The sequence below is a fragment of the Phalacrocorax carbo genome, chromosome 1 (genome assembly GCF_963921805.1).
Source record: "Phalacrocorax carbo chromosome 1, bPhaCar2.1, whole genome shotgun sequence".
Taxonomy (NCBI): Eukaryota; Metazoa; Chordata; class Aves; order Suliformes; family Phalacrocoracidae; genus Phalacrocorax; species Phalacrocorax carbo.
Genome location: NC_087513.1, coordinates 137586551 through 137613609, shown reverse-complemented (window position 1 = coordinate 137613609; position 27059 = coordinate 137586551). Strand labels below are relative to the sequence as shown.

General features: G+C 44.3%; 2 protein-coding genes across 5 annotated transcripts in view; one reads left to right on the top strand and one right to left on the bottom strand.

Moving 5' to 3' along the window:
- GPR143 (G protein-coupled receptor 143) overlaps positions 1 to 21675 on the bottom strand; it is a 30464-nt gene extending 8789 nt beyond the window's left edge. Inside the window, exons 1-3 of one of the 2 annotated variants that reach the window (XM_064437159.1) lie at positions 21421 to 21675; positions 4385 to 4831; positions 2576 to 2685 (exon numbers count right to left, since the gene is read on the bottom strand). In XM_064437159.1, coding sequence (XP_064293229.1) covers positions 2576 to 2685; positions 4385 to 4628 — 354 coding nt within the window. In that variant the 5' untranslated portion in view covers positions 4629 to 4831; positions 21421 to 21675. The remainder of the gene's footprint in view (positions 1 to 2575; positions 2686 to 4384; positions 4832 to 21420) is intronic. The other variant, XM_064437169.1, reaches the window with a different exon arrangement.
- A 16-nt stretch (positions 21676 to 21691) lies between these two features.
- SHROOM2 (shroom family member 2) overlaps positions 21692 to 27059 on the top strand; it is a 123994-nt gene continuing 118626 nt past the window's right edge. For all 3 annotated transcript variants that reach the window (XM_064437138.1, XM_064437145.1, XM_064437129.1), the window contains exon 1: positions 21692 to 22157. In XM_064437138.1, the coding sequence (XP_064293208.1) occupies positions 21939 to 22157 (219 nt within the window). In that variant the 5' untranslated portion in view covers positions 21692 to 21938. The remainder of the gene's footprint in view (positions 22158 to 27059) is intronic.

Below are 27059 nucleotides of genomic sequence, written 5' to 3'. Positions count from 1 at the left end.
TGGGTTCTGCATGTGACGGGCATTTTCTCCATGCACAAGAACTTGATTCAAGGAACGGTTCTTAAGAAAAAGAGGTCATTTAAAAAAAAAATCACCCTCTGGAAAAATCATCCATACCGAACTCCCTAACTGATTTCTTCAATAAAAATCTAAAGGAAACAGGTTCAAGTCAAGTTAAATTCCACAGTATTCATGAGCTGACCCTATGCATTTTCCACATGGGCCTATATAAGGTAAGTGCCCTTTCTTTGCTGCTATTTATAAATTCCAAATTTCTTCCCCATAGGAGCTGGCTCTTTGTAGTAGTCTGGAAGTTTTTTTAATGTTCAGATTACCTTCCCTCTGGGCCTGCTTTCAGGTCTTATCTGAGTATCCTTTATCACGGCTCCACAGTAGCATCATTTTACAGCTGGAAACCAACATACTTGTTACTGAGCCAAACATCAGTGAACAGAGATCTACCATTCCTTCCTCCGAAAGGCAAGTCAAGCTGGGAACTATTTCCTTTCACCATGGGTGTAGACTCTACCTCTAGTCATTTGCAGCACAAATTATTCAGTATTTAATTCAAACACCATGGCATTTTCCTAGTGCATGGGAGCCAGAAAATAAAATTCCAGTCTTCCTCCTAATGCACTTTACCCGTAGCACTCAGCACGTAACTATATCTGCACAATTTACATATTTGCTGCAGCTGAAAAAATGCACAATTTTCTATACATACACAGACACATACAAAAATAAACTGTGGGGTCTTCCCACCCAGAAAATCCAACATAGACAAGACTGTCTCCAAAAATAATATAAATCAGATGCACTTAAAACCAAAATCCTCATATGCTCTCTCACTTTTTAGCAAAACAACACATCTTGCTGTAGTGCTTGAGAGGGTACCCCTCTGCAAACCAGAGGGTGTTATTCAAAGGAGAGGCCTAAAGGCCTCGCTATTTGGAGTTTGTATTGGCTTGTGGCTAAGTGAAATAAAACAATAGTACTAAAAGAAAAATAAAATAGAATCAGAAACATTTTATTAACTCACACAATAATATGTTAGGGGAAGTGAGTGGAAAGAGGGTTATTTTTCATTCCAGTAGAATTAAATCTAAATTTAGCAAGTGACTCAAATTACAGCACTTTGCTGGCGCCCAAGAAAGGGAAAATAAAAACTGTGGTAGACCGCCATGCTGCTCACCATCTAACCTGAGATCCAAATTAAAAACAAACAGTCTGGATACAGTATCTTTGACACTGTTTAAAAATACTGGTTTTTGTGTTAAGGGCCAGGAAGTGAAATTTAAGGCAAAAGGAAACATGGTTTTTGGATAGGACATTTATTGCTACAAGATACTGATATTGCTGGTTTCCTCTTCCTCAAAGAAAAAAAAAATCAACATTTGCGTCTAATAAGCAAAGCTTAAACATGTATGATGAAATTGAGAATCAATAGATGTGTACAAGTGATATTTGCTTCTATGGCACAACACGATCGTGTCTGAAGTTGTCATTATATAGGCATATAAGGTGCAGTGAGTTCAATCTGGCACATACCGTTTTATTTTAAAAATACTGGAGCTGAAATATTTTGTTTACATGCAGCATATCCTCTTGTATACCGTAAACTTCTAACTGTAAAGCTAATACTGTTATTTCTCATGCATTAATTCATTTGGCACCCTGCGTTCCTATTGAATTTGGGTAATGATCTGTCGTATTTGTCATCCTCCGTGTTTTGGTAAAAAACATGGCCTTTTCTCTTGTACAGTAAACTCAAATTATATGTCTCAGACAATATTGTGATTGTAATAGTTGAAACTGAGTTTTAATCTGCACTTTTGGAATGTATTTACATTTTCTTATTCTTGTGTTTTAATCCAGAAGATACTTAATTAGACGTGGCCAGATGCGGTCATTGAACGGCCGTATGACCAGCAATCTGAGCTGTAATCCTACATGGCAGGGACAGACCTCCTGCCAGCAGCTTTGTGTCTTTGGGTATATTTATCCTGCAGTCCCTCTGTGTCTAAAACACACACTCTCACGCCACAAAAGCTAATTTGAGCTACCCAAGTTGCTGGTTTCAGCGGTCCCCACTGCAGCCATGCAGGCTTTAATTTCTGCTGGAGATAGTGAGCAGATTCCCTCATGCTACGGGTGTGATGGGGCCACCAGGGCGTCAGCGATGCTGTGCCAGCACAAACCAAACCAGTGGTTTCCCAGCCCATTCGGGAATGTCTATACCCTTATGGCTCCATATCCCTGACTTCAGTACAGGTGTGCCCTCCACTACACCAGCAATTCTGCGACAAGCAAGTACTACAAAACGCTTGGGACCAGTCTGACCCGTGCTGCCCTGCGTCCTCACGCGCACCGTGCGGCATCTGGCACCCTGATCCAAGCTTCCACAGGAAGGCATGAATTCACTTGCAGGGGCATGGCAGAAGCTGAAACCATCATATCCAGGCTCTGACTCACAGCCAAATTTCCTTTTGGGCACAGCAGTTTGCCGTTCAGACTCCCCACGCAGCGTGACTGTCAGCGGGGAGCAGGAGGAAGGGGAGACGAACTCTGTACCTACCGCACTCCCCACGCAGAAAGCAGAAGGCCACACGTCAGTCCCATTCACCACAGAAATGTTAGCTACGAAGCCTGGGAAGCCTAGCCATACACTTGACCTGAAGATCATGCCTAAAGAAAAAAAAATGTATTAACGCTTTGAATCTGCTGGCGTGATTTGAGTCACATGTCTCTTCCCAGCCACATATTTCACATCGCAGCCCAGATTTTGTGTGCCCACAGGAAGGCTACGGCTGCAGAGGAGCATACAGGAACAACTGCGCTATTTAAAATGTTGGTGTAATCGCTCAGGGAAAGTAGCCCCAAGAGTCTGAACCTGCTGGGACTTGCAATGTTATGTGGATTAAAATATCACTTACTTACAGATACCATCGTGCACTTCCCTAAAAGAAATTGGGTATCATTTAACAGATTGACATAAAAGAGTAACTAACTATTCGCAATTTTTACCTGCATATATTAATGTGCTAATGTTCATTTCTCTATAATCCCTCATCGCAGAAAAAAAGTTATTTCCCACTTTTTATTGTCTTCATTTTTACAACCAGCTCTTTTCCTCGCCCTCACAGGACTGAACAGAGCAGGGCTTTGGAATCGGGTGAGAACAATACCGATTTCTTTTTAAAATGAACTTAGTTTGTTAGTGAGATTTTTCTGGGATTGCTTGAAATAGTCATTAAAGCACCAACATATAGCAGAACAAAACCACCAGGGTTCCCACCAAGACGGAAGGGTTTCCCACCCACCAAAGTGAGTCTAATTCAAAGACAATCATGGATAGTTTGAGGTTGCTAGTAAAAGAGAAAGGGAGAAAAATTACTTTGTTGCTGGCCTCATCTGACTGAAATGACCTTTTCCAGGTGAATGCACAGATATTTTTTCCATATCTCTCTTTCTTTATTTCCCCCTCTATAGTTTTTTTTAAATAATGGTACTTATTATGTACCATGAGAGAACCTAGCTAGGTATGAAAAGGGAAAAGGCCTGAAACCCCACTCCCTTCCCAGGCAGCGAGAGAGACTTACAAAACAGCACTACTTCTGTTATCTAATGTGAGGGAAAAAGTGTTACTGGAGAAACAAACTCATCCTGTATTTTCATAGCATGTGTCATGGTGATTTATACCTAATTTGGCAGTAAACGCCATAGACTGACAGGACAGATTTAGACACATTAGTTTCATTTTGACCCATGAGCTTTGTTTTATTCTCTGTTCTTTTATTCCTCCAGCCTATCGGCCAGGGGCCGGGCAGCAGGTTGTCCTTGATAAGGGAGCTTTGCTCACATTTCAAAAGCCTGTGTCCAGCATGATCTGTGTACAGCTGCAACTCAGACTTATTTGCTGTCGATGTGATGTACCCAGAGACGTGGCTGGCACACGAACAAGATGCCAAACTTGGTCTGAGAGGATTTAAAGACATATAGGAAGAGTTTTTCAAATGTAGTCCTAAGGATTGGCTAAGCATCTGATGTCAGCTTTTGTTTTAAATGTGCTTTCTCACCTCCGCTTTTATGCCATAGTCTGAGAACCAGCCACTATTCTGGATTTTAATATATTTTAAAGCAGAGATTTTGATGTAGATCTGTCAAAGGGTTTTTGCTTCTAAAATGTAACTCTTAAACAACACCTTTCTCCCCCAAATGCCCATCATTTTCTGATCTCACTTAGCCCGAATCTTCCTATGAATACATAGAGCACGTTTCCCTCAGAAATCGCTGTTGTCCACTCACCAGCTTCATTTCGTTACGGTACCTCAGGGCAACAAGAGCCTGCTACAGCAAGGGTGAGGGACATCAAGCTGGCGCTTACCTAAGCCACCAAGGATGTCACAAATGGAGATAAGAAGAAGGATGGTGGAAGAAGAGGAGGCTTTGGGCATCTTCCTCAGGCTCTGTCCCTTCTTCGGCAGGAGCTGCAGGATGGTCAGTACCAGACTGACGGAGGCGCTGCCAATGCAAACTCCGCAGAAGACTTCAGGCTGGAAGTCCATCACCAGCTGTGTGGCTGCATCCCGGTTTGGGCAGCAGTAGGTTTCTAACCTGGGAGAAGCCATGAAGCACCTGGCTGGTGGAGGGGCCGCACGAGCAGAAGAAAATGCTGTTGCTTCCCCAAAGCAGCGTTTGCTTTTTCTTCACCCTCCCCATTAGTCCTTGGCGGTGAGAATCACGCGATTGATGGGTCATGTGCTGCTGCTGCTGCTAGAAGTAAATCCCCTAGAGCTGCCTTTCTCAGCCTCTCCTAGCAAGGAGATCAGATCTGAACAAGAAAACAGAGTGTAATCTGAAACATGCCCCATGCTTGCTCAGAGCCATTGGCATCAGTTCACTCACATATTTCTGCTTGCACAGTATGTGATACAGGAAGACTTAAACTACCAGAGCATTGAGGATGGTTTAAAATAAATAAGGATGCAGACACCAAAGGAGAAACATTACATTTTAATTGTGTTTCCCTTTAGCCGCAACCCACACAGCACCCTTTAATTACTGCAAATTAATTAAAAAGATGAGTCCAGACACAGGCAGTCCCAGCTTTAACAGGGAGGAGTAGGGCTATAAATCCACACCCTAACCCAAATCGAAATTTTAGTGATCCAACCCACCCATCCCTGTAATTAAAATTAGAAACATGATATCCTATCACTGTAGAAAGAGATTACATTGAAGAAGACAATATTACCCTCATCCTATTTAAACCACAAGCACAAAAAGTCTTCTCTATAGTCTGTACTGTCTGTGTTGAATCAGCTTGACAAGGAAAATTCCAGAACTTTTTATTTTTCACGAATATTTTTTTTTTTTTTTAATTTTGTAGGGGTTTAATATAAAAACCTGAATTTAACCTGTAATTTGTTTTTACTTTATAAGCAACTTTAAGTCAGGTGTCCAATTAGAGTGGCAAATACTCATAATCATAAATTAAAAAATTAACTCTCCCCTCCCAGATGAGTTTCAAACTCCGTGTATCAGCCTTCACCCCTCCAGAAAACTTGCTTGTAGGAACATGTTCAGGAAATACAGGAGGGACCATTGCCAACATACTTGAAATTAACTGGTTGTTAAATAACACAGTCATGGATTTCATAATTAGTCCTTTTAAGAACAAATGGCCTAACCTTTTATTTTTTTCCAGTGGCCTAGCTTATAATTTTGAAGGCCTGAAGAACGACAGTGGGACGTCTTGTGTGCAGGGGTTATAAAACACAGAGGCTTCAGCCAGAATGTTTGCTCTTGGTGGAGAAAAGAGCTGTCAGTCCTAAGTAAAATTGTACCTGCTGAGTTCTTCATTATGCAAGACACCGAGCTTATGAGCCAGCTGACCGCGGGTGGGGGCCATGCAGCCTCCTGGTGCAGGATGGCCACGGCAGGGCTTGGGTGGCAGCTGGAGCCCAAGATACCAGGAACGTTGTGCGTCCACACAGCTTGCTCCCAGGGGACTTCCCACTGCTCTGCCTGGGCCATGTCACCCGAAGAGCAGGATGTTAGCTTGCAGATTCCCGCGCCTGCACACAGCTGTCCATATGTCGGCAAGGTGTCTGAACTCTATAATGGGAATTTAGGCGCACACATCATTAAAGGCTCTGAAATCCAGGCAGCTGAGTTTGAAGCTGAATGTTACCTGGATGTTTTTGCTGCTTTCCAGCATAAAGAGATTTTTCCGCTCCATGGATGAGTGACCTGGATGTTACAATCCTATCTTTTATTACTACCATGTATACAAAAACGTACTGGGGACAACAAGGTTGCGAACCAGGATGCCTTGCTCCAGGAGTATAAACTCTTGTTATGGTAAAGGAGAATACCTATGCTCTGCTGTCAATACAAGGCTCTCTTGTCAGTACAAGGTTGGGACTCCTCAGACATCATTCTACCTCCGCTAAAGCAACAGTGCATAGAGTTGCCACCTCTCTGTGAAGATACTGCATTGCAGTCTACCTGGCTCCTAAAGAACAAAAATTACAACTCCTCAGAGACAGATTATTATTTAAAATACAGCTGTCATATACCACATAAACAATGTGAATATAGATAAACTAAAATAAATTATGTTCGCTCTCATCTGAAGGTAAATGTATATTGCCTGTTGCCGGGTTTATACTTAGAATAGCAAAACTTTTAGATTATTAGCTGGAAAGAGAAACTGTTGAATAGAAGGCTTTCATTTCCACTATCAGTTTCTAAAATTGTTCCCCTCACTATTCCTCTTGCCATTTTCCTTCCCTCAAAAATTTGAAAAGCATGTCAAGTTGTTATCCTGATCATTTGTTCTAGCTTACAGATAGGAATGTTTTGTGTGTTTTGTTTTTTCTGCTTATCATCTGTTTTCACTGATCCTAACCGTCATTCTCTAGTTTGCCCATGTGAATTTATCATGTAATTATTTTAACCTCCCCCTCCCTTTTATTCAGCTACATTGAAACTACTTTCATTCCTCAATTGTAGTCTGGAGAGTAATATTTTTTTATCCTTCTCTCCACAGTTTTGCCAGCTCTGCACCCTAATTTTATTGCTTTACTTCTCTGAGTGGAGGGCTGCTTTTTAACCTCATCTTCTGGGTCTCTTCCCTCCTACTCTCTCAGGATTTGGTGAACCAGTTACTTACAGAGAGAGAAAGCGATTCTAATTGGAAGCAAAGAATATGACCTATAGCATACCTAATACAAAAAGAAAATAAGGTGACTCATGAGTGAATGGATACCTGCCATGATACAAGTAGATGCGTCTTTACATGTGGACATCCGAGGCTGAGTGGGAGATGGATCTGCCAAACTAATGAGCCACCCAATATCTCAACCGGTAAGATCTAGCTAGTCTCTGGCCCTTGTTGCTGGGCCCAAAGTGTAAAGAGTCAGGACAGTCAAAGAAATTCAAAGCTGGTTTGGTAGGCTTATACCTGAGATAAATTTGGCTTCTCATGATTATGAAAATAAGAAGATAAAAGCTGGGGACAAAGGCAAGGAAACAGAAACGTAATTAAAGAAAGTAAGAAGAGTTATTTTGCTTTGTTAAGGAACATTATTTAGTATTTGATAAAACTTACATCATTCTACACATCCTAATTCCCTTCCCTCTGAAATTATTGACAGAGTTCCAACTGCCACCAGTGGTACGAAACAGACCCACAAATACAGTATGTCTCTCATTTCAGCACCAAGGCAGGATCTCAATTAAGCAAATGGTGTAGCTTGGAGACAACATTAGCACACAAACAAGAAACATTAAAAAAAAAAAACCTAACCCTTGGCATTGCAAATACCAATCAATCAAACTCCCAGTGTTGCATTGCACAACACTGAAAATTCCAGTCCTGGTTTTGCACTTTGGCAGTGGTGTGCTCAAGAATAGGAAAACACTGTGCTCCTTGCAAGGAACGGGCAGGTACTCCATACTCACAGCTTTTAGAAATGCCTACTCACACTCTCCTCGGACCCAGGACATAATGTTTCAGTCCAGTCCATGTTCATCGTTAAGATGAAAGACTGCTTCTAAGGGAAAGCAACAGGTTTACAAAAATATGATAGGCGTGCATTTCTGCTGTTAAGGAGTGTGCTGTAGCTTATGCTTGAGTGTGCAGTTACAGATACTTTCATCACTGTTTTGATTAAATCTGGGGCTACAGCACTGGTTGACAAAGGAGAAGGAAATTTATGGATATAGAGATAGGGGAGAATTTATTTTGTTTATATGTACAGTTCAATGCTTCACTGCCTGAATTTACAGTTCCTAATGAATATCTTAGCTACCTCACAAATGTAGAAACTGTATTTGTCGGTGGTTCATGATTTCATAGTCTTTTACACATTACCTGACAGAGCATTTCCCAAACTGATGAAAGCTGGCTCTGTCTTCAAGCTAGATGGACGCAATAGAACCACTTACGATCTCCCCAGCAGATCACGCAGTACGTTCTTAAAGACCTTAACATACAAATCTTCTATATGCTTAGCACAATCTTCATTTTATTCACACAGACCTCCTGCAATTAGATTTACTCTGGAAAAAACTGTAAGATATGTCTTTACCATAATTATCAGTACTATAAAGCTAATTTAAAACTGGCATTTCATTTAATGCATAACTGAAATGAATGGGGAAATTCACACCCCATTATTTTTATTTCAAGTTTTCTGTAAATTTAGGCAGCAATATTGGAACAATAGTGTTATTCAAAACGTAACAACTGTCATGATTATAACAGCTACAGACTCCATTAAAAAGAACTGGAAGAAAAACAGAGGTATCACTTCCCTTCCCTCAGTGATTTGAATATAATTATACAGTTGTAAATTATTAATTTACATTTAAGGATGGCAAACATTAACTTAAAAGGATGAGAATGAATGTATCTACTTTGCATAAAAATAACGTTTGAGTTCTTTTGTTCCCTTTAAGAATGAAAATGTAAATACATAAAATAAGTGTGCATTTGAACAGCTCAGTAATTGCATGTATTTGGCAGATGCAACCATGTTACACATATTTTATTGACTTGTATACTTTCTCCAGGGAAATATTATCCTACCTGACTTTTTTGAAGAACTATACAAAAATTAGTTACTGAAACTGTGCCTGCTGTGCATTTAAATTAGTAAACAAGCTTTATATGAATGAAGTACAAAATAACTGATTAGAAAAATTCACCCATAAACTGGAGAAAACGATTTTTGCTCAGGGATTAGAAGACCAAAATACCTGCCAATGCTGAGAATATGACACCTCTGAACCTGCACTAAGCAGATTTTATGGCCACATTTCTGGACGAATTCCACCATTAATCATTGTCACTGTTACGTTAGTTCACAGAACTAAAAGATACCTCCCTTTCAGCACACATGTAATAGAGGGATCTTGTCCCACACCTACACAGACTCCATGAGACTCAGTTTGCATAGGAACTGACTGATGAAAAAGACTGAAAAGAAAGAGTATTATCCTTTACACACACAATGATATTGAAAATTGGATCTTAATGTCCTTAAGTGTGCAGAGGGTACCCATGTCTTCTTCAGAAGGTATCCTAGGCCCTACTACCTCTGCATTCTCTTTTAGAGATTAAATCAGTTGGTTCCCTCATGAGAAATTAGGTGGGATACTCTTATATCCTTGTTATGATTGTTAGACTGTGGGACCTTCTTAGATTATATCTGCCACCACCGTGGAGTTATATTTTCAAAGCCCATTAGCACTACAAAATTCTTTCATAAAACCTCTATTCTCAGGCCAGTTTACATAACCAAATCAAATTATGTTACAGCACTAATTTCAAAGCTCTTACAATACAAGAAGTCTCCAAGCCTCTGTTAATTAAATTGCTAAAAATGTCAGTGTACCATGGCAGTTAGATGGTCTTGTTGAATGCTGTAACCAAGTATTGAAGGGAATTCTGACAAAATGTGTGGCCACCACAGGGACCAGCCAATGCTCCCCTTTGAAATACCATGAGTTGCAACCTCCTGCTCCACCTATTGTTGTCTGGTAGTTTCCAAAATGAGCAGAAAGCCCAAAAGCATGCCTTAGCTGGGTCAGGGAACCAAGAGGAAGCTCAGTAATAACAGCAGAAACATTATAGTGCAGGAAGCACTTAAGATTCACTCTTTTGACTTTTCTCTTCTTCAAAGCTGAAGATCATTACTTCATTGCCAGAGGTTGACTTCACAGTCCAGGGTGGACAAAGTAATGAGACTAACCCCTCAGCATCCAAATTAGTTTACAGGTATACTCTTCAGGCAAGCAATACGGCTGCACTGTATGCTTATAGCTTGGCTACCTCGGCTACTTCTGTTAGTCAGCTTCCTGGGAGCATGACTCCAAGAAATTGGTTGGCCCTAAAACTGCTTCAGAAAATGCAGTGTTCTGAAAGAAATCCTTTGTGTACCTTTAATACTACATAATTCAGACTTTCAGAAGATATTGACTTTTGGGGTTGTAATAGGATCTGTGTTATCACAGAAGATGGGCAATAAAACCACCCCCCACCCTGAAGCCGTTTCCTCAGGATGTTACGAACAACGCCCCACTGACATGAGTACACTCTGCGCTGTAGAGAAAACTCATGCTAGCAAAGCCATACCTCCCGCAGCAGCCTTATCCTTTCCAAGTCTGACACAAATCAGGAAAAGCTGACCTGAATGTTGGCACTTTTCCTTATTTGTACGACTTGGTAGGATTTGCTCAAACTTCCCATCAACTGCTAATTGTTCTGCCTTAGTGTCCAGAGAGAGGAGACCACATCTATGCCTTCAGTATAAAGGGGCACAGCAGTCTACGGGGAGGTGGCATGCACAGAAAGAACTTCTGGCACCCATGGGCTCCTGGGCATGATCAAACCAGCCTTAGATCAACCGTAATATCACCAAATTCATGCAATATCCTAGGTCTGGCACTGCTGGACCACAGCCTCTTGTGCATACATGATGCTTTAGGGCTTAGATGGACTCTCACAAGATCTGGACCTCCACCTGGACACAGTTCATGTTCTGTGTAACCAAGCTGAGAGCAGAAAGGTCATTAGTGAAGAAGGAATCGTGTCTATTTATAGAATGCATGGAGAGATTTATTTACACATTGCTGATAGGCAGAAAAAGGAAGGTCTGTTTGGGGTTAGCTAGAAAATGAAGACAAAGTCCAAGTGAAAAATATCAGATTACAAGGCTTTTGTCAGCTCTCATGCATACTTTGGCCTCTTGCTATTTATCTACCCTTTTAAAAGCCTTCACAGCATTCTCTGCAAAAGGAGGACCTGAAACCCTCCCTTTGTCATTTTCCCTGATCATCCCTGCTCCAGTGATCATCTTAATCAAATACAGAATTTAGTTAAAACATGCTGTGATATCAGAGTTTAAATGCATTAAAGACTGCTTGTTAGCCTCTGAGGCTATGTCCCTCGAGTAATTAAAATGGACCACTGCCTGGTTTTTGGCACATAAGGGCAAGTGGCACAGCACAGTTTGTACAGAGAATGTTATCATGTAACATGTGTTACTGAGGAAGATGGACAAGGAAAAACACTCCTAATGTACCACAATCAGAAATGCTGCAGCAAGAAAAAAAAACTTACAAATGATGCTTCACTGAAATTATGAACTTCATGAAGAAAAAAAAACCCAGGTTCATGAAACTGCAACACACATACACATGACAAAATATAGCTATATAGTATGTGTGTGTGTGTATATATATGCATATACTGCTGAACTCTCTTCCACAACGAAAAAAGGGTGGCTTCATCCATTCTGCCTCATAGTAGCAGTCACTGGCCCACAGTACCCCGCAAACCATGCCCAAACACTGCCCAGTCAGCCTGCTGACAATGAAGCAGTATGAACTGTACCAGTGCTTCAACCTGTGTGCTCTCCCTCTGCCTTTCAGTTTCTTTGTAAAGTGGTAGTCTGAGAAGTTGTAACATGATTTGACAAAGGGCCGTAATGCAGGAACTGGGAAATGAAGAGGTATACAGCTACCAGAGGGACTATGGCCCAAGGCATGAATTAACTTGTGCCTGCATCTGCCAGCTGAAAACCCCATCCTCAGGGAAAACGGGTTACCTGTTCACCTTCTCTTGTTAGGTTGTACATCCTGACTCTGCAACCACATAAGGCGTTACTATTGCCCTTTTCTTTGACTTTCAATCTTGCTATCATGAAAATAATGAAAATTTTAAATCCTGAAGTGGACTATGGATTGCAGGAGTCTGTGTTGGACTCACCTCCTTCTTCTCTGTCTACAGGTCTAATAGGTTTCGAGATCTGAGCCAAGAATATTATTATTATCATCAAATCATGGGCTTTTTGCTTTTGGTCACTCACAGCCACAGTTTGTTGAACAGTGAGTGCTCCCATTCTCAGAAAATTGCTCACAAAGCATATGTGATGTTGTGAGAATACATAAGAATTGAAGAAAGCTTGAGTCAAAAACTTTACAGGAATAGAAGTACCAGAGCATCATATGAAATGCTATTCTTTCCAAAATTTCAGCTTCATAAAAATCCCTAAATAAAGAACACAGATGCATTTTTTTTTGGTCCTAAAGAACTGAAGAAGTCAATGTATATTTGAGTATCTATCTGAAAGGTTGAGAACTTCTAAGGGTTTCTCCAGGACTAATTATGTGCTGATGAAGCCTTATTTGCAATACAGGAGAAACAAGACACACTTGGGAAAGGTTTTTAAAGTGCCTAAATCACACAGGAGATGTCCTGCTGGAGTTTTTCAACATGGTATTTTTCATTCTGGGAAAATGGATAATTTGTTGAAATCAAAGTGTTCTGCAGCAGAGCATGATTATGCTGAATCCATCAGAAGAAACATGGCAGGTTTCCAAAGTAAAGCCTCCTGGTTCCCAGCTATGCCAGGATGTCTGTCTCTTGGGCTGCTACCCAACCTGTTTCTCCAGGTTCTCAGGACTCTCAGACTCCACATAAACTGTCAGCAGCTTGCCAAACCTTGAATTGCTTTATCAAAAAAATCCATCCACTTCGTCTACAGGAACTTCTTATCACTATTTCAGTTGTTTTGGTCTTTGTGAAGGTTATTTTCAAAGACACTAGAACAGGAAGAAGCTAGAAGCCACTGCACAGCTAGAAAGCTATGATCTAATAGCTATTGCAGAAATGTGGTGGGACGATTTGCACCTGATGGCTGTACACTGTTCAGAAGGGACAGGCAAGGAAGGAGGATTGTCTGTGGGGGGACTTTGCCCTCTATGTAAAAAAATGGAATTGAAAAATAGTGATGAACAGGTTGAGAGTTTACGGGTAAAAATTAGGGGCCTAGCCAACAAAGCAAACCTCACGGTTGGTATTAACCTGCCTGATCAAGGGGACCCTGTTGATGAAGTGTTCTTACTTCAACTACAGGAAGCATCATATTCACAGGCTCTGAATCTGCTGGGTGACTTCAAACACCCTGACATCTGGTAGAAAAGCAGCCCAGCAAGCTGTAAGTGGTGCAGGAGACTCTCAAAGGACATCAAGGATAATTTCTTAATCTGGCTGATAGACAGCCCAACCAGAGGAGAAGCATCACTGGACCTGTTGCTCACCACCATAGATGAACTAATTAGAGATGCCAAGACTGGTGGCAGCCTGGGCTGCAGTGATCATGCCCTGGTGGAATTCACTATCTTGATGGATATGGGCCAGGTGAAGAGTAAAACCAGGATGCTGAATTTTAGGAGAGCAAACTTTCAGTTAAGTAATTAGTGGATGGGAGCCCCTGGTAAACTGCCTTCAGGGACAAAGGAGCTGAGCAGAGCTGGCAGCTCTCTGAGGACATTTTTCTTATAGTGTAAAAGCTCTTGATTCCCGTGTCTAAGAAATCAGGCAAAGAAGGCAGGAGACTGGTGTGGCTCAGCAAGAACCTTCTGGTCAAACTAAAGTGTAACAAGAAAACACACAGGTAGTGGAACCAGGGATGAGTATCCTGGGAAGAATATAGGGACACTCCCCGGATGTGTAAGGATGGGATGAGGAAAGCTAACGCACAGTTGGAGCTGAATTTGGCAAGCGATGCAAAGAATAAGAAGGGTTTCTACAGGTATGTTGGCCAGAAAAGGAAGATTAAAGAAAACTTACCTCCCTGATAAATGAGACAGGAAAACTGGTAACAACTGACGTGGAGAAGGCTGGGGTACTCAACAATTTTTTTTGCCTCAGTTTTCAATAGTAATCTCTCTTCCCACATCTTTCAAGCCCCTGAACCTCAAAGCAGGGACTAAGGGAATGAAGTCTCTCACATCATAGGAGAAGATCAGGTTCAAGACACCCCGAGGAACCTGAACATATGTAAGTCCATGGGACTTGACGAGAAGCATCCCAGGGTCCTGAGGGAGTTGGCTGATGTAGCTGCCAAGCCAATCTCAATCATATTTGAAAAGTCATGGCAGTCAGGCAAAGCCCCCAGCAACTGGAAAAAGGGAAACATTGCACCCATTTTTAAATGGGGTAAAAAGGAGAACCCTGGGAACTACTGACCAGTCAGCCTCACCTCCATGCCCAGCAAGATCATGGAACAGAACCTCCTGGAAGATACATCAAAACATATAGAAGACAGGGAGGTGATTAGGGACAGCCAACATGGCTTCACCAATGGCAAATCCTGCCTGACTAACCTGGTGGCCTTCCATAATGGAGCGACTGCATCAGTAGACAAGGGAAGACCTATGGATATCATCTACCTGGAGTTCTGTAAGGCCTTTGATATAGTCCCGACCAACATTCTTGCCTTGAAGTTGGAGATATGGGTTTGATGGATGGACTGTTAGATGGATAAGAAATTGGCTGTATGGCCACATCCCAAGACTTACAGTCAATGGCTCAATGTCCATGTGGAAACCAGTAACAAGTGGTGTCCCTCAATGGTCCACACTGGGACCAAAACTATTTGATATCTTCATCAGTGACACAGATGGTGGGATTGAGTGCACACTCAACAACTTTGCAGACAACACCAAGATGAGTGGTGCAGCTGATTCACTAGAGGGAAGGGATGCCATCGAGAGGGACCTTGACAGGCTTGAGGAGTGGACCCACATGAACCTCATGAAGTTCAACATGGCCAAGGGCAAGGTTCTACACCTGGGTTGGGGCAACCTCTGGTATCAATACAGACTGGGGGATGAACGGCTTCAGAGCAGCCCTGAGAAGAAGGACTTGGGCATAGTGGTAGATGAAAAATTGGACATGAGCTGGCTATGTGCACCTGTAGCCCAGAAAGCCAGCCGTATCCTGGGCTGCATCAAAGGAAATGTGGCCAGCAGGTCAAGGGAGGTGATTCTTCCCTTCTACTCAGCATTCATGAGACTCCACCTGGAGTGCTGTGTCCAGTCCAGGGGTTCCCAGTAAAAGAAAGACATGGACCTGTTAGAGTGGGTCCAGAAGAGGGCCATGAAAATGATCAGAGGGCTGGAACACCTCTCCTATGAAGAAAGGCTGAGAGAGTTGGGGTTGTTCAGCCTGGAGAAAAGAAGGCTCCAGGGGGACCTTACTGTGGCCTTTCAGTACTTAAAGGGGGCTTGTAAGAAAGACAGAGAAAGATTTTTTTTACCAAGGCCTGTACCTGTAGTGACTGGACAAGGGGCAATAGTTTTAAACTGAAAGAAGGTAGATATAGATTGGGCATAAGGATGAAATTCCTTGTTATAAGGATGGAGACACTGGAACAGGTTGCCCAGAGAAGTTCTGGATGCCCCATCATTGGAAGTGTTCAAGGTCAAGTTGGATGGGGCTTTGAGCAACGTAACCTAGAGAAAGATGTGCCTGCACGGGCGTTAGACTAGATGATCCTCAAAGGTTCCTTCCAATCTAAACCATTCTGCGATTCTATGATTCACTGTATGCTTTGCTAAATATACCATAAACACTATATAGGATCGACTTTTGTTCCACATATAATACGTGCATGCATGCCCTGTAGATTTCAACAGTAATATTACAGATTGCTGTGCCAGTGGAATTGAGCTCTGTAGATTGCTCTCTGGGAATAAGATATGCAATCCATAACTTCTATCTTGTAATCCATTTCCCCCTGAGTTCTGGCAGTATTCTCACTGGTTCACAGTATTCTCACAAAAATCTAGCCTTCAGAGAAGGGTTTTTTGAATCTTTTCATCTTCACTGTAGTGATCGCCCTATACATACATTTCTATCTATCAACATTTCTTCCACCACTGGTGACTAAAATGATATTTCTTCAGCAACTGTGGCAGCTGCTTATGTAGAAGAAGCTGCACTGGTACAATTATCAAATAGCTCAGTTATTTTGGCAAACGGCACTGAGGACGTGTACGAATCAGCTCTGCCTCTTTGCTGGAGGTTGCAACCCCTGTAACTGAGCTGATAGAGCAGAACATGTGCCATGGATCAGCTGCTGTTTCACAGCCCAGCATCTTAACTTAAATTGTTGATGAACTCTACACACCCCAGGGCATAATTTTTTTATTTCAAATGGCTGAGGTAGAGGCACTTTGTCTCTTCACTGAACTGTGATGTTTGGTGGTTACCTCCAGGAAAGAAGCGGTAGAAAACAGTGGGAGGTTGTAAAGACTTAACTCACCTCAGTTCTTTACCCTGTGACTATGAGTCAGAAGCCTCTACATCTTTCCAATTTCTCAGCTTCTGGGGAAAAATAAAGCCCTGCTGGCATCACAAGGTCCAGCACAATGAATGCTCTCAAGACTGAGAGTAAAACACCCTTTTCTAGAGTCATCCTGCAGGTACCCTGTGCAATTCAATGCAGGGTGTCTTAAGGAAAAGATATGTGGTGTATAGCCACAAAGGGTCAAACAGGCTGTGCCTTGATAGCATACTGTGCTTGATGCTGTTAAACAAAATCCTGCCACAGAGGAGTTTATCCACAGTTTTGGTGATCTCAATGACTAAGTAGGGAACAGGTGTGCAATCTGTGCAACAGAAAGAATGAAGGCCAAGTAAATTCTGTAGAACAAAATTTCACTTGAAATTATTAATTAAGCTTCAAGTATCAAGGTAGGAAGACAGAGTACAGCAGAAGGAGCCCCGTTTACTACAGAAAGCTCTTCTTGTTACAGGGCAGGGACTCACGAACTGAATTTGTGGGAACAATCCCATAATAAAGGTTGAGGACCCATTTTGTGTGGCACAAGGAGGTGTTTGGGTAACTTTTGTGTATCACTGTAAAGTATCTTTGGTAATATTAACGGCACACATCTTTACAGAAAGGAGTACCTCTTATACCACATTGGTAATAGCTGCATCATTCTCTGTCCCGAGTGTGAAAATGTCTGTTACTTCCTTTCATACATTTATGGCTCTCTGATGTATCTTCCCTTGCATTTCTACCTTGTATTGCTAACTTTTGTACACTCAGAGAACATTTGACAAGTGAAACAAGATGTACAGAAGAAAACTGAGGGTTTTGTCACTGAAGTTTTCTTAGAAAAATGGAGTTATCATTGGTTTTCTTGTCACACAAATGAAAAGTAATATTTTAGAATATATTTACTAAATCCTTTGCTCTTTATGACTATCCAAAACCTTATGAGGGATGGCAGAAGCTGCAGAAATTCAAGTAATAAAATTATCACAATATTTTAAGAAGAACACGAATACAAGTCTCCAGCTGCGTTCTGAATAAGCTTCAAATCCCACAGAGAGGGAGGATATAAAAGATGTGAAGAGAAATTTGACCAATATGATGAAAGAGAATTCCTGTCTTTCTTTGGCTTGCCAAACTTAAATGTATGAGGAACTTTACACAGTGGTCTCTCAGTTTTCCATTGGTAACATTAAAGGAGAAAAGGCAAATAAAGGTGCCATTCAAAATAAAGAAGTCTGATTTCTGAACTGTCAGCCACAGGTTGAGGATCTGCTTGATGACTCTGTCAGACCATTGGGCTCTAAGCAAGCATTAGCTAGAAAATTGTTCTTTACTGAGGTCTTTCTTAATCAGGAGCGTGAAAACTTTCAGATATTTTCTTTAAGCACCTGCTTTCCTGAGAGCTACATGCCCACATCTTCCATGGATGTAATTACAGTAGCAGAGTTTGATAGTTTTCACTTGGTTTCCTTAATGTAGATGCCAATTCCTGGATCTAGATATTCCAGTTTTAAAATCTGTGCTCAGATTTCTTTGCACTCTTCAATACTGGGTTTATAAGACCAAATCAAAAAGCCAGAACAGTAATGTAAATGTTCAATTTCTTACGAACAACAAAAAGTTCAAGATGAAGAAGAGTGAATGTTTGGCAGTTGAAAAAGAGGGGATACAAGCCAAGAAGACATTTTTGGAAGCACAATTTGCTCTTCTCATGCAAGCTATTTTACTTCCGTTTCATTTTGGTGTGCATGCTAAAGTTCAAATTGTTATTCAGGATCTTTCTTCTATTATCATGCTTACAAATAACAAAAATGCATACTGCAGCTCTTTAAAACTTGCAGCTATAGATTATCGAGTATACACTGCTGCATAGACAACCTGATATGTGTTACACAAACATAACTGAACACTTTGTCTTAGATTCCAAGAACAGCTGGAGACAGGACATGGAGAAAACGATTTTTATTTCCTTTTACCTGGGCTTTTTTTTAAAATTATTATTATTTGTCTTACAATTAGCACTTGTCTATATGGAAGAAAAGAAGTAAAGAAGAAATCTGACTAAGGATCTGCAAGTCATTTGAAACCTTACAAAACATGATGTAATACATAGCTTTGGTATAAGGTTTGGATTTAGCAGGATCCTCTTAGTAAAGCCTTTAACATCGTTTCCCACAGCATTCTCCTAGAGAAGCTGGCTGCTCGTGGCTTGGATGGGCGTCTGCTTTGATGGGTAAAAAACTGGCTGGATCCAAAGAGTGGTGGTGAATGGAGTCAAATCCAGTTGGCGGCTGGTCACAAGTGGTGTTCCCCAGGGCTCAGTGTTGGGGCCGGTTCTATTTAATATCTTCATTGATGATCTGGATGAGGGGGTTGAGTGCACCCTCACTAAGTTTGCAGATGACACCCAGCTGGGTGGGAGTGTTGATCTGCTGGAGGGCAGGAAGGCCCTACAGAGGGACCTGGACAGGCTGGATCGGTGGGCTGAGGCCAATAGTGTGAGGTTCAACAAGGCCAAATGCTGCATCCTGTGCTTGCATCACAACATCCCCATGCAACGCTACAGGCTTGGGGAGGAGGGGCTGGAGAGCTGCCTGGAGGAAAAGGACCTGGGGGTGTTGGTTGACAGCTGGCTGAACATGAGCCGGCAGTGTGCCCAGGTGGCCAAGAAGGCCAACAGCCTCCTGGCTTGTATCAGGAATAGTGCGGCCAGCAGGAGCAGGGAGGTGATTGTGCCCCTGTACTCGGCACTGGTGAGGCCGCACCTCGAGTACTGTGTTCAGTTTTGGGCCCCTCACTACAGGAAAGACATCGAGTTGCTGGAGTGTGTCCAGAGAAGGGCAACGAAGCTGGTGAAGGGTCTGGAGAACAGGTCTTACAAGGCATGGCTGAGGGAACTGGGGTTGTTTAGTGTGGAGAAAAGGAGGATCCAGGGAGACCTTATCGCTCTTTACAACTACCTGAAAGGAGGTTGTAGAGAGGTGGGGGCTGGTCTCTTCTTCCTAGTAACAAGTGATAGGACAAGAGGAAATGGCCTCAAGTTGTGCCAAGGGAGGTTTAGATTGGACGTTAGGAAAAACTTCTTCACTGAAAAGCTTGTCAAGCATTGGACCAGGCTGCCCAGGGAAGTGGTTGAGTCACCATCCCTGGAGGTATTTAAAAGACGTGTTGATGTGGTGCTTAGGGACATGGTTTAGTGGTGGACTTGGCAGTGATAGGTTAACAGTTGGACTCTATGGTCATAAAGGTCTTTTCCAACCTAAATGATTCTATGAGTCTATGTGTAAGGTGGTGCTGTTTGGGTCGTCCCCCCCCGGTTCCTTCTGTCCCTTAATCATAAGGGAACAACAACAATCATCCTCATAAAATGTTTTTCTCCTATTTCTGTATGTCCCTCAATCTGCTACTGGGATTGATGACCTCAGATGCTCTCAATCCTGAAACCCAAGTTTTCTTTGGGTGTTAGAGAAACGTAGGGTAGGTAATGCTGAAGGTATTATAGAAACAAACTTCTGCCTTTAGATCAAGGCAGGAGAGTTTTCTGAGGAATAAATCAGCTGAACCAGGAATTAAAGGATCAGACTACATAAGCATAATGGCCACTTTCAGAGGCAAAATAGGTGAACTGTCACATACATACAAAACCTTGAAATCCCACTGCATATAACCAGGCACCTCCCTGAGGCTATTTGTCACACGTGGAACTGCCCCGAGGTTCACTAGTCTTTCCAAAACAGATTTTCCTGTGTCTTCAATCAAGCAGTACTTCACCTGCTTGGTAGTGAAAAGCAAAGGACGATTGCGTGCTGGTACTCAGGTACTCCAGGCCAAACCTGGTCCTGATTTAAGCCACTGAAACTTGCTATAAAGTGATACAATTAAGCTGAGAGAATAATGCCCAGGAAGAAATAAGCATTTCACCCCCAGCCCCACCAGTTACTCAGTGAAGATATCAGGCAAAACCTGATATCCTGCACTAGGACACATTTGGGATAACCGAAAACCTGCATTTATTTCCCATCTATAAAATAAGATTTATCTGAAGATCAGTGTTTCAAGTCCCATCTCGCGGTCCTCCGCCAAACTTTTTTGACAAGCCCGTGTCTGGGACCGCCCGTGCTGCCGAACCGTTTTCCTTTTTTTTTTCCGCTGTAGGTTTCACCTGACTTTAGCATTGCTCCGTCCCGCCGCCAAGCCCGGCCCGACCGGGTTTCTGACGCCGGGGCCGGCGGGAGGAGCCCTCTGGGGGCCGGGGCCTCGCCTCGCCTCGCCTCACCTCAGCGCGGCCCGGCTCCGCCTCGCCCCCGGCTGCTGTTAGAGGGTCATGGAGGCAGAGCGCGGCGGGCGAGGCGGGGACGGCCGGCGCGGCGGCCCCTCCCGCCCCACAGGTGGGGAGCGGCCCGTAGCGAGTGCCTCCCCTGGCTCCCGCCGCCGCTGCCCCCTGGCTCGCCCTCCATGTTGCCCGGCCTCCTCCCGCCCCGTCGCCCCTCGGCCAGGGGGAAAGAGCCGCCCCTCCTCTCCCGTCCTCTCCGTTCCCCTCGTCCTCGCTTCGCCGGCCGCCTGGCACCGCGAGGGCGGGGCGTCCCCGGCCGGGGGCAGGCCGCAGCCGCCGGCTGTCCTCTTACTCCCCCCACCTCCCCGTCCGCCGCTGCGGGGCCGGAGTGGTGCGGTCGCCCCCACCTGCTGGCCGCTTTTGTTCGGGGTCGGGGTGGAAGGAGAGGCGCGGCCGCCCCTGCGTGTGGCCGGCACGGCCCCAGGGTGACTTGACGCTTACCGACCCTCTCGCCGCCGCCTTTGTCTGGCGGCCGGCCCAGGGCTCCACTCCGCTCCCCTCCTCTCTCCTCCTTCTCCTCCTCGCCCCGGGGGGTAGCCCGCTTTTGGGGAGGGGCAAGAGGCTCCCCCGCGGGAGAAGCCCGCAGTACAAAGCGGGTTTCGACCTCTTTTGGGGGCGAGAGGCGCCCTGCCCCGCCGCGCTCCTCCCGGCGTCCCGCGTTGCTCGGCGGCGTCTGCCCTGCCGCCAAGTTGCCGCAAGTTGGAGCCGCCCCCCTGCCGGCTTCGGGCCTCGGCGTGAGACAATACCGCGGGCTGAGGAGGAGGAGGAGGAGGAGGAGGCGGCAGGGGGGCGGGAGCAGCTCTCTCCCCGCCGATGGGGCCGGGCCGGAGGGCGCTGCGGGGCGGGTAGGTGGGTCGGCGGGCTGCCGCCGGCTGGCGCGCAGCGGGGAGCGGCCGGCAGAGGCAGGCGAACCCCGGCCGCGACGGAGCGCCGCTGGCGGCGCGGGTCGGGGGCGCTTCATGGAGGACGTGGGGTTGCGGAGCGGGCGGGAGCGGCTGGCCGGCGGCGACCCGCGGCTCGGCGGCGTGCTGGTGGAACCGGGGCCGGTGGTGGTGATGGTGGAGCAGCGGGCAGCCGAGGGCTACAAGCTGGTGGAGGTGCTGCTGACCGGCGGGGCCCCCTGGGGCTTCACCCTAAAGGGCGGTCGAGAGCACGGGGAGCCCCTCATCATCACCAAGGTGAGAGGCGCCGGGGGTGGGGACTGGGGCGGTGGGTCCCGCCGGCTCCATCTTGGCGCCCCCGCGGCGGTGACAGCCCTGCGGTGGCGGCGGGCCCGGCCCGGCCGCAGCCCCGGGGCGCACGGCGGCGCTGGCGGCGGCCCCGGCGCAGGTGGCGGCGGGCGGTCCGGCTCCCCGAGGGCGGCGGTGTGAGGGCCCTGCGGCGGGCGGGTGGCTGTGGGTGCTGGGGCAGCGGGCGCATCCGAGCGGCTCCGGGAGCAACAGGTTGTTGGGCGCCGTCAGCCTGGCGGACCCGACCCGCGGCCTTTGGCTCTTGCTGCCCCCCGTTCGAGACCCGGCGCGGTCGGCGGTGACGGGCCGGGGATTCCCCGCTGCGGCCAGCGCTGCCCGGGACCCTGCGCCGGGCCCTTCCCTCCCGGCCTGCCCCCGGCTGCCGGCCCGGGTGGGTGCGGAGGCTGAAACACCCCCGGCTTTCGGGCTGGGTTTCGTCCGGTGCTGCTGCATTTGCAAACTCAAAATAATGAGGCTAACCTTTTGTATCTCCCTCCTTCTTTAAACAAAAGGTCTGGTGGATAGTGACCAAATCCCTGCTCCCCAGGCGCGGGGAGGGGGAGGCTCCTGGGTGTGTATATGCACTTTCTGGCTGCCCCTTTTTTTTTCCCCTCATTGCTTTTTCCCTGTGTCCTTGTAAGACATGCACCACCTTTTCTAGAAAAGGTTCTTTTGTCTGGGTGCGTTTTGACTTAAGAACCCCCATCCCCAGTAATTGTTGGGTTTTGCTATTAAGGCAGCTTTCTTGTTGCACTGTGAAAACGCATTAAAATAGATCCATATGTAGTTGTGAGGAAAAGAAAATCCGTGTTAGCAGAGCACATTTTGCAAAAGATCTGTAGGAAAGTATATATCTGCTTTGTCTACAGGTCCTGTGGATCCTGCCTGTTCCCATTTTAAAAGTTCACAGTGTCAGAGGTCAACAAGTCCTGTTTTATCCACAGCAGAAATTCTTCTAATCTTATTTTTCAGTTGGTTTCATTGTGAGTAGTCCAGTTGATTCCCTTCTCCTACCCTTGAAACAACTGCATTGTGTACTTGCCAAGTTGGGACTTTTGAAACCATCTTCTAGGTCTCTTCTCTACTGCTGTCTTTCAAGGAAAACAGTCAGTGTCAGCAGATGTGTATGTTGAAGAATGACTGCATGTCTGTTCTCTTCCCAGTGCCGTGAATTACAGAATATCAGACCTAGGAGCTTTTGAGGAAAGGAGAAAAGAGCTACTTACTATGTATGTACTAGCTATCAAGTGCCAAATCAAATAATTCCACATTTCTGGTAACGGCTACTAAGTGCTACATCTAAAGACTGATCAGTGATACTTATTCATAATGTTACTTAGGTATTGAGTAACAGGCTTAAGTATTTGTGGCATGAGGATGTGGCTCTGGTATGTGCAGAGAAACGTCTGAGGATGGGAACCTTGTAAACTGGGTCTTGTTGCAAAGGAATGATGAATTGGAACCACAGCATTGATACTTCCCAAAACTGTGCTGCTGTGTGGAAGAGAAATCTGGGTCCATCGGTGCTGACCTAGGAAGAAGAGATGACCTGGATCCTTGGGTTTAAATTTCAGGGTATATTTTCATTTGCTGTTGTTGGATGCAAGTGTATAGTTTTGAAACCAGGGACTGGAGATCATGTCTCCGGTGTCCCCAGGACTCCAACTCTTTAGCTGCAAAATCTTCCTCTTGGTTTGGCCCACCCATCTTGGTGTTGGGTTTTGGTTTTTTTCTGTACTGCTTCTAGTGGTGGGAAAGCTATTGGGAGGAGTAATTTAATACCGGGTGGTTAAAACAGTCACTCCTTGCAGCAGGAGGTGTAAAGATTGTCTCTCCTCAGCTGAAGAGGGCCCTGAACTTGAGTTGTCCACTTCCTGAGTGTGTGTGTGGATCACCGGGCTGCCATGGAAGAGAGGATGCTGCTTCACCTGCGTTTCTCCCCCTGTGGCGTGTGCCAGCCATCCTTTCTTGGGTAGGCTGCTGGCTGGGCAGTGGGGGATCCGAGAAAACCCACTGGACCAAATCCTTCAGGATACCTATGTATGTGGAAAAACTCCTGAGTTTGTGGATTCAAACTGTGCTTAAGTGCGAGCTGGCTGTGGAGCTCTGCCTGTCTCACTCTAGTCCAGGGTAGCTCTGAGGAAGTTAGGGTCGATGATGCCAAGTGCCACAGGAGAGGAATGTGACAAGGTGTGAATGGAGTCTCAGATAGCAGCTACTTAAGGAGGATTTCTAAAATTCTACCTGACTCCTTGCTTACCACCATGTTGAAAGCAAGGTCAGCCTTTGAAGGCATTTGCACCTTTTTGTAAATGTTGGGAAGTCTGTGGTGTAAATATCTCCTGCTTTCCTTAGCATGTATGGGACAACTACCATAACTGGCTGAAAAATAGCACCAGAAAATACTGTAATTGAAAAATTAGCAAGTGTAATTTCATTTTGCAGCACTTTCTGTTTAGCATGCCTCTTGGGTGTTAGTTTCTCTGGTTGTGTGGCAATTTCACTTGCTGACAGAAAGGAAATTTTTTGTAAGAGATCTCATAGGGGGAGTCTAGAGCAAGAAGAGCTGCAAACACTATTTGGGAATTTATTAGCTGGAAATCTAGTCAATTAAACCAAGAGTGTCCTTTGATCCACCAAACTACCAATAATCAAGGAGGGGAAGGCATGTGAAAGAGGAGAAAAAGTGTCCCCTTTCAGCAGGGGGATAAGCGTGTGCTCAGCCGCTGGAATGTCGGGAGGGAAAGGGCTTTGCCCAGGGAGAGGTCAGCCCGCAGTCACGCTGTTGGTGCCCGGCAGTGGGCCCTGTTCTCGTGGGGTGAGGAGGCTTCCTTGTTTCATGATAGAGTTTCTTTCTGTAACTGAAATAAGACTTGGACGAATAGTCCTGAACCAGGGAGGTAGAATATCAAGTTCACCTGCCAGGCACAAGCCTTCTTATTTATTTATTTAATTTCCTTGGCCTTTTTGTTGTTGCTGCAGTAGGCAGAGAGAAAAATGGTGCATGATATAGCTTGCTCAATCTTTAAACATAGCTGGTCTTCTAAAACTTGCCCCACCCAGGTACAAGTGGCGTTGCTAACATTTAAGAAAAAAAGTCTTTCAGTGTTGTCGTTGTGTGGCTTACTGTTATTTTTATAATGTCCCTTTAAAAAAAAAAAACCTGTACATGTTTTCTGATCTCTGCATGTGTGTATGATAACATTCCAAAAAAATTGCCCAAAGGCAGCTTGTTCTTGCCTAATTTGACATCTTGAAAGAAAGGGCTTGCTTTTTATAGCAACGTGTATTTCAGCAGAAGGTGAAATGACAAGTTTAATTAGAAGTCTCACAAACCTCACTTTATTTTTTCCTCTTTTTAAAGAAACAAAGTAAATGCTGAAAAGGAAGATCTTGCTGGAAATAATGAAAACGACCAGTCAAGACACTCAAGTGTGAATCTTGTGAAAATTTCCCATAGCTGCATTATCTTGATTACTTTTACTTTAAAATGGCTCTTATCTGAGGTGCACAACTTGTCCTGTCAGTCACAGCATTGATTGTGGGTGATGGATGGAAAGGCATTTCACTTCCTGTACTAACAATATCCTTAGGAACTCTGAAGTCGTTCTGCAGTCAATGTTATCCTTACTACCTTAATAAATATGAAAACATTACAGTTTATGCATTTTAAGAAAGATTGGTGTATCATTTTATTAAATAAATTCCTCTTTAGTATCAGCTTTACCAGGGCCTACAGACATACCTCCTCAAGCTATGATCTCATTGCAGGATAATCAAGGCTGGGCTTGGCTGGTATTTCGGCAAGATTTCCAAGTGAAACCTGGACTATTGCAAGAAGTTGTGTTGTTGATTTAGTAGATAGAGTTCTTGCCTCCTGAATAAGTGCTGAATTTGTGCCCCAGCTAGAGGTGGTGTCTTTTAAGAAGCAGCAGGATCAGACAGACTCCAAACCTTTGTTTATTTCTTTTTATTCCATTGCGCTTTCCTAATGTGCTCCTGTCTATAATTAGGTGTGAATTGTAATTTGTTTAACTTAATAATTATTTAAATTGTATAAAGGAATGCTTCTCTATTAATTGGCTGCAGGACTTCTCCATGTGACTTCTACTGAAATAATAAATTGATAGTAAGTGAAGTGATTACTGTTTTCATTTAAATAATTCTTTATCCTTTGGCCTTAAAGATATAACTAAAAGCAATTACTTGCATTGCCACACTACAACGATATTTAGAGGGGAAAAAGAAAAGCTTTAATGGTGCTGTATATGAATGAATAAAAAAAAGACACTTTCAAACATACATACCAGTTGCCTCCCTCAAGTTAGGTGTTTGAGGGGAGCTGCATTGCTTGTAGACATTAACAATTCTTAAACTTGGCTGTGAAGCTTGATGTCCAGACAACCAGCATTTAGTGGTAATCCTGAGAAATTACTGACCACTTCAATGTAAATGCGGTCATTTGTGTAAACAGCTGATCGGTGAGTTATTAGGAGCCATTGTACTGTGGCTGAGAAGGGGAGTTCTAATCTAGGTCTCTGTATCCTGACAAATTTCATTTGTTTCCTTCAGTTCTAGAAAGATAATACTTGAAGGAGTAGTCATTGTATTTGGGGTTTTTTTTATCCATATTCTCTTGGTCATCAAAAACAACACACAAAATTACCGAGCTGTACGGGCCATAATTTGAACAAGTATCTTAACCAGCAATTTTAAAAGAATGTATCAAACCACATTCTATATTACTTTTGAAACCTTTTTTCAGCCTCTTACCTTATAAGAGGGAGTTATTGTTTGGGAAAGATTGGTCTGAGTTAGACCTTTTCTTTGTACTGTAAAATTTGATAGTTG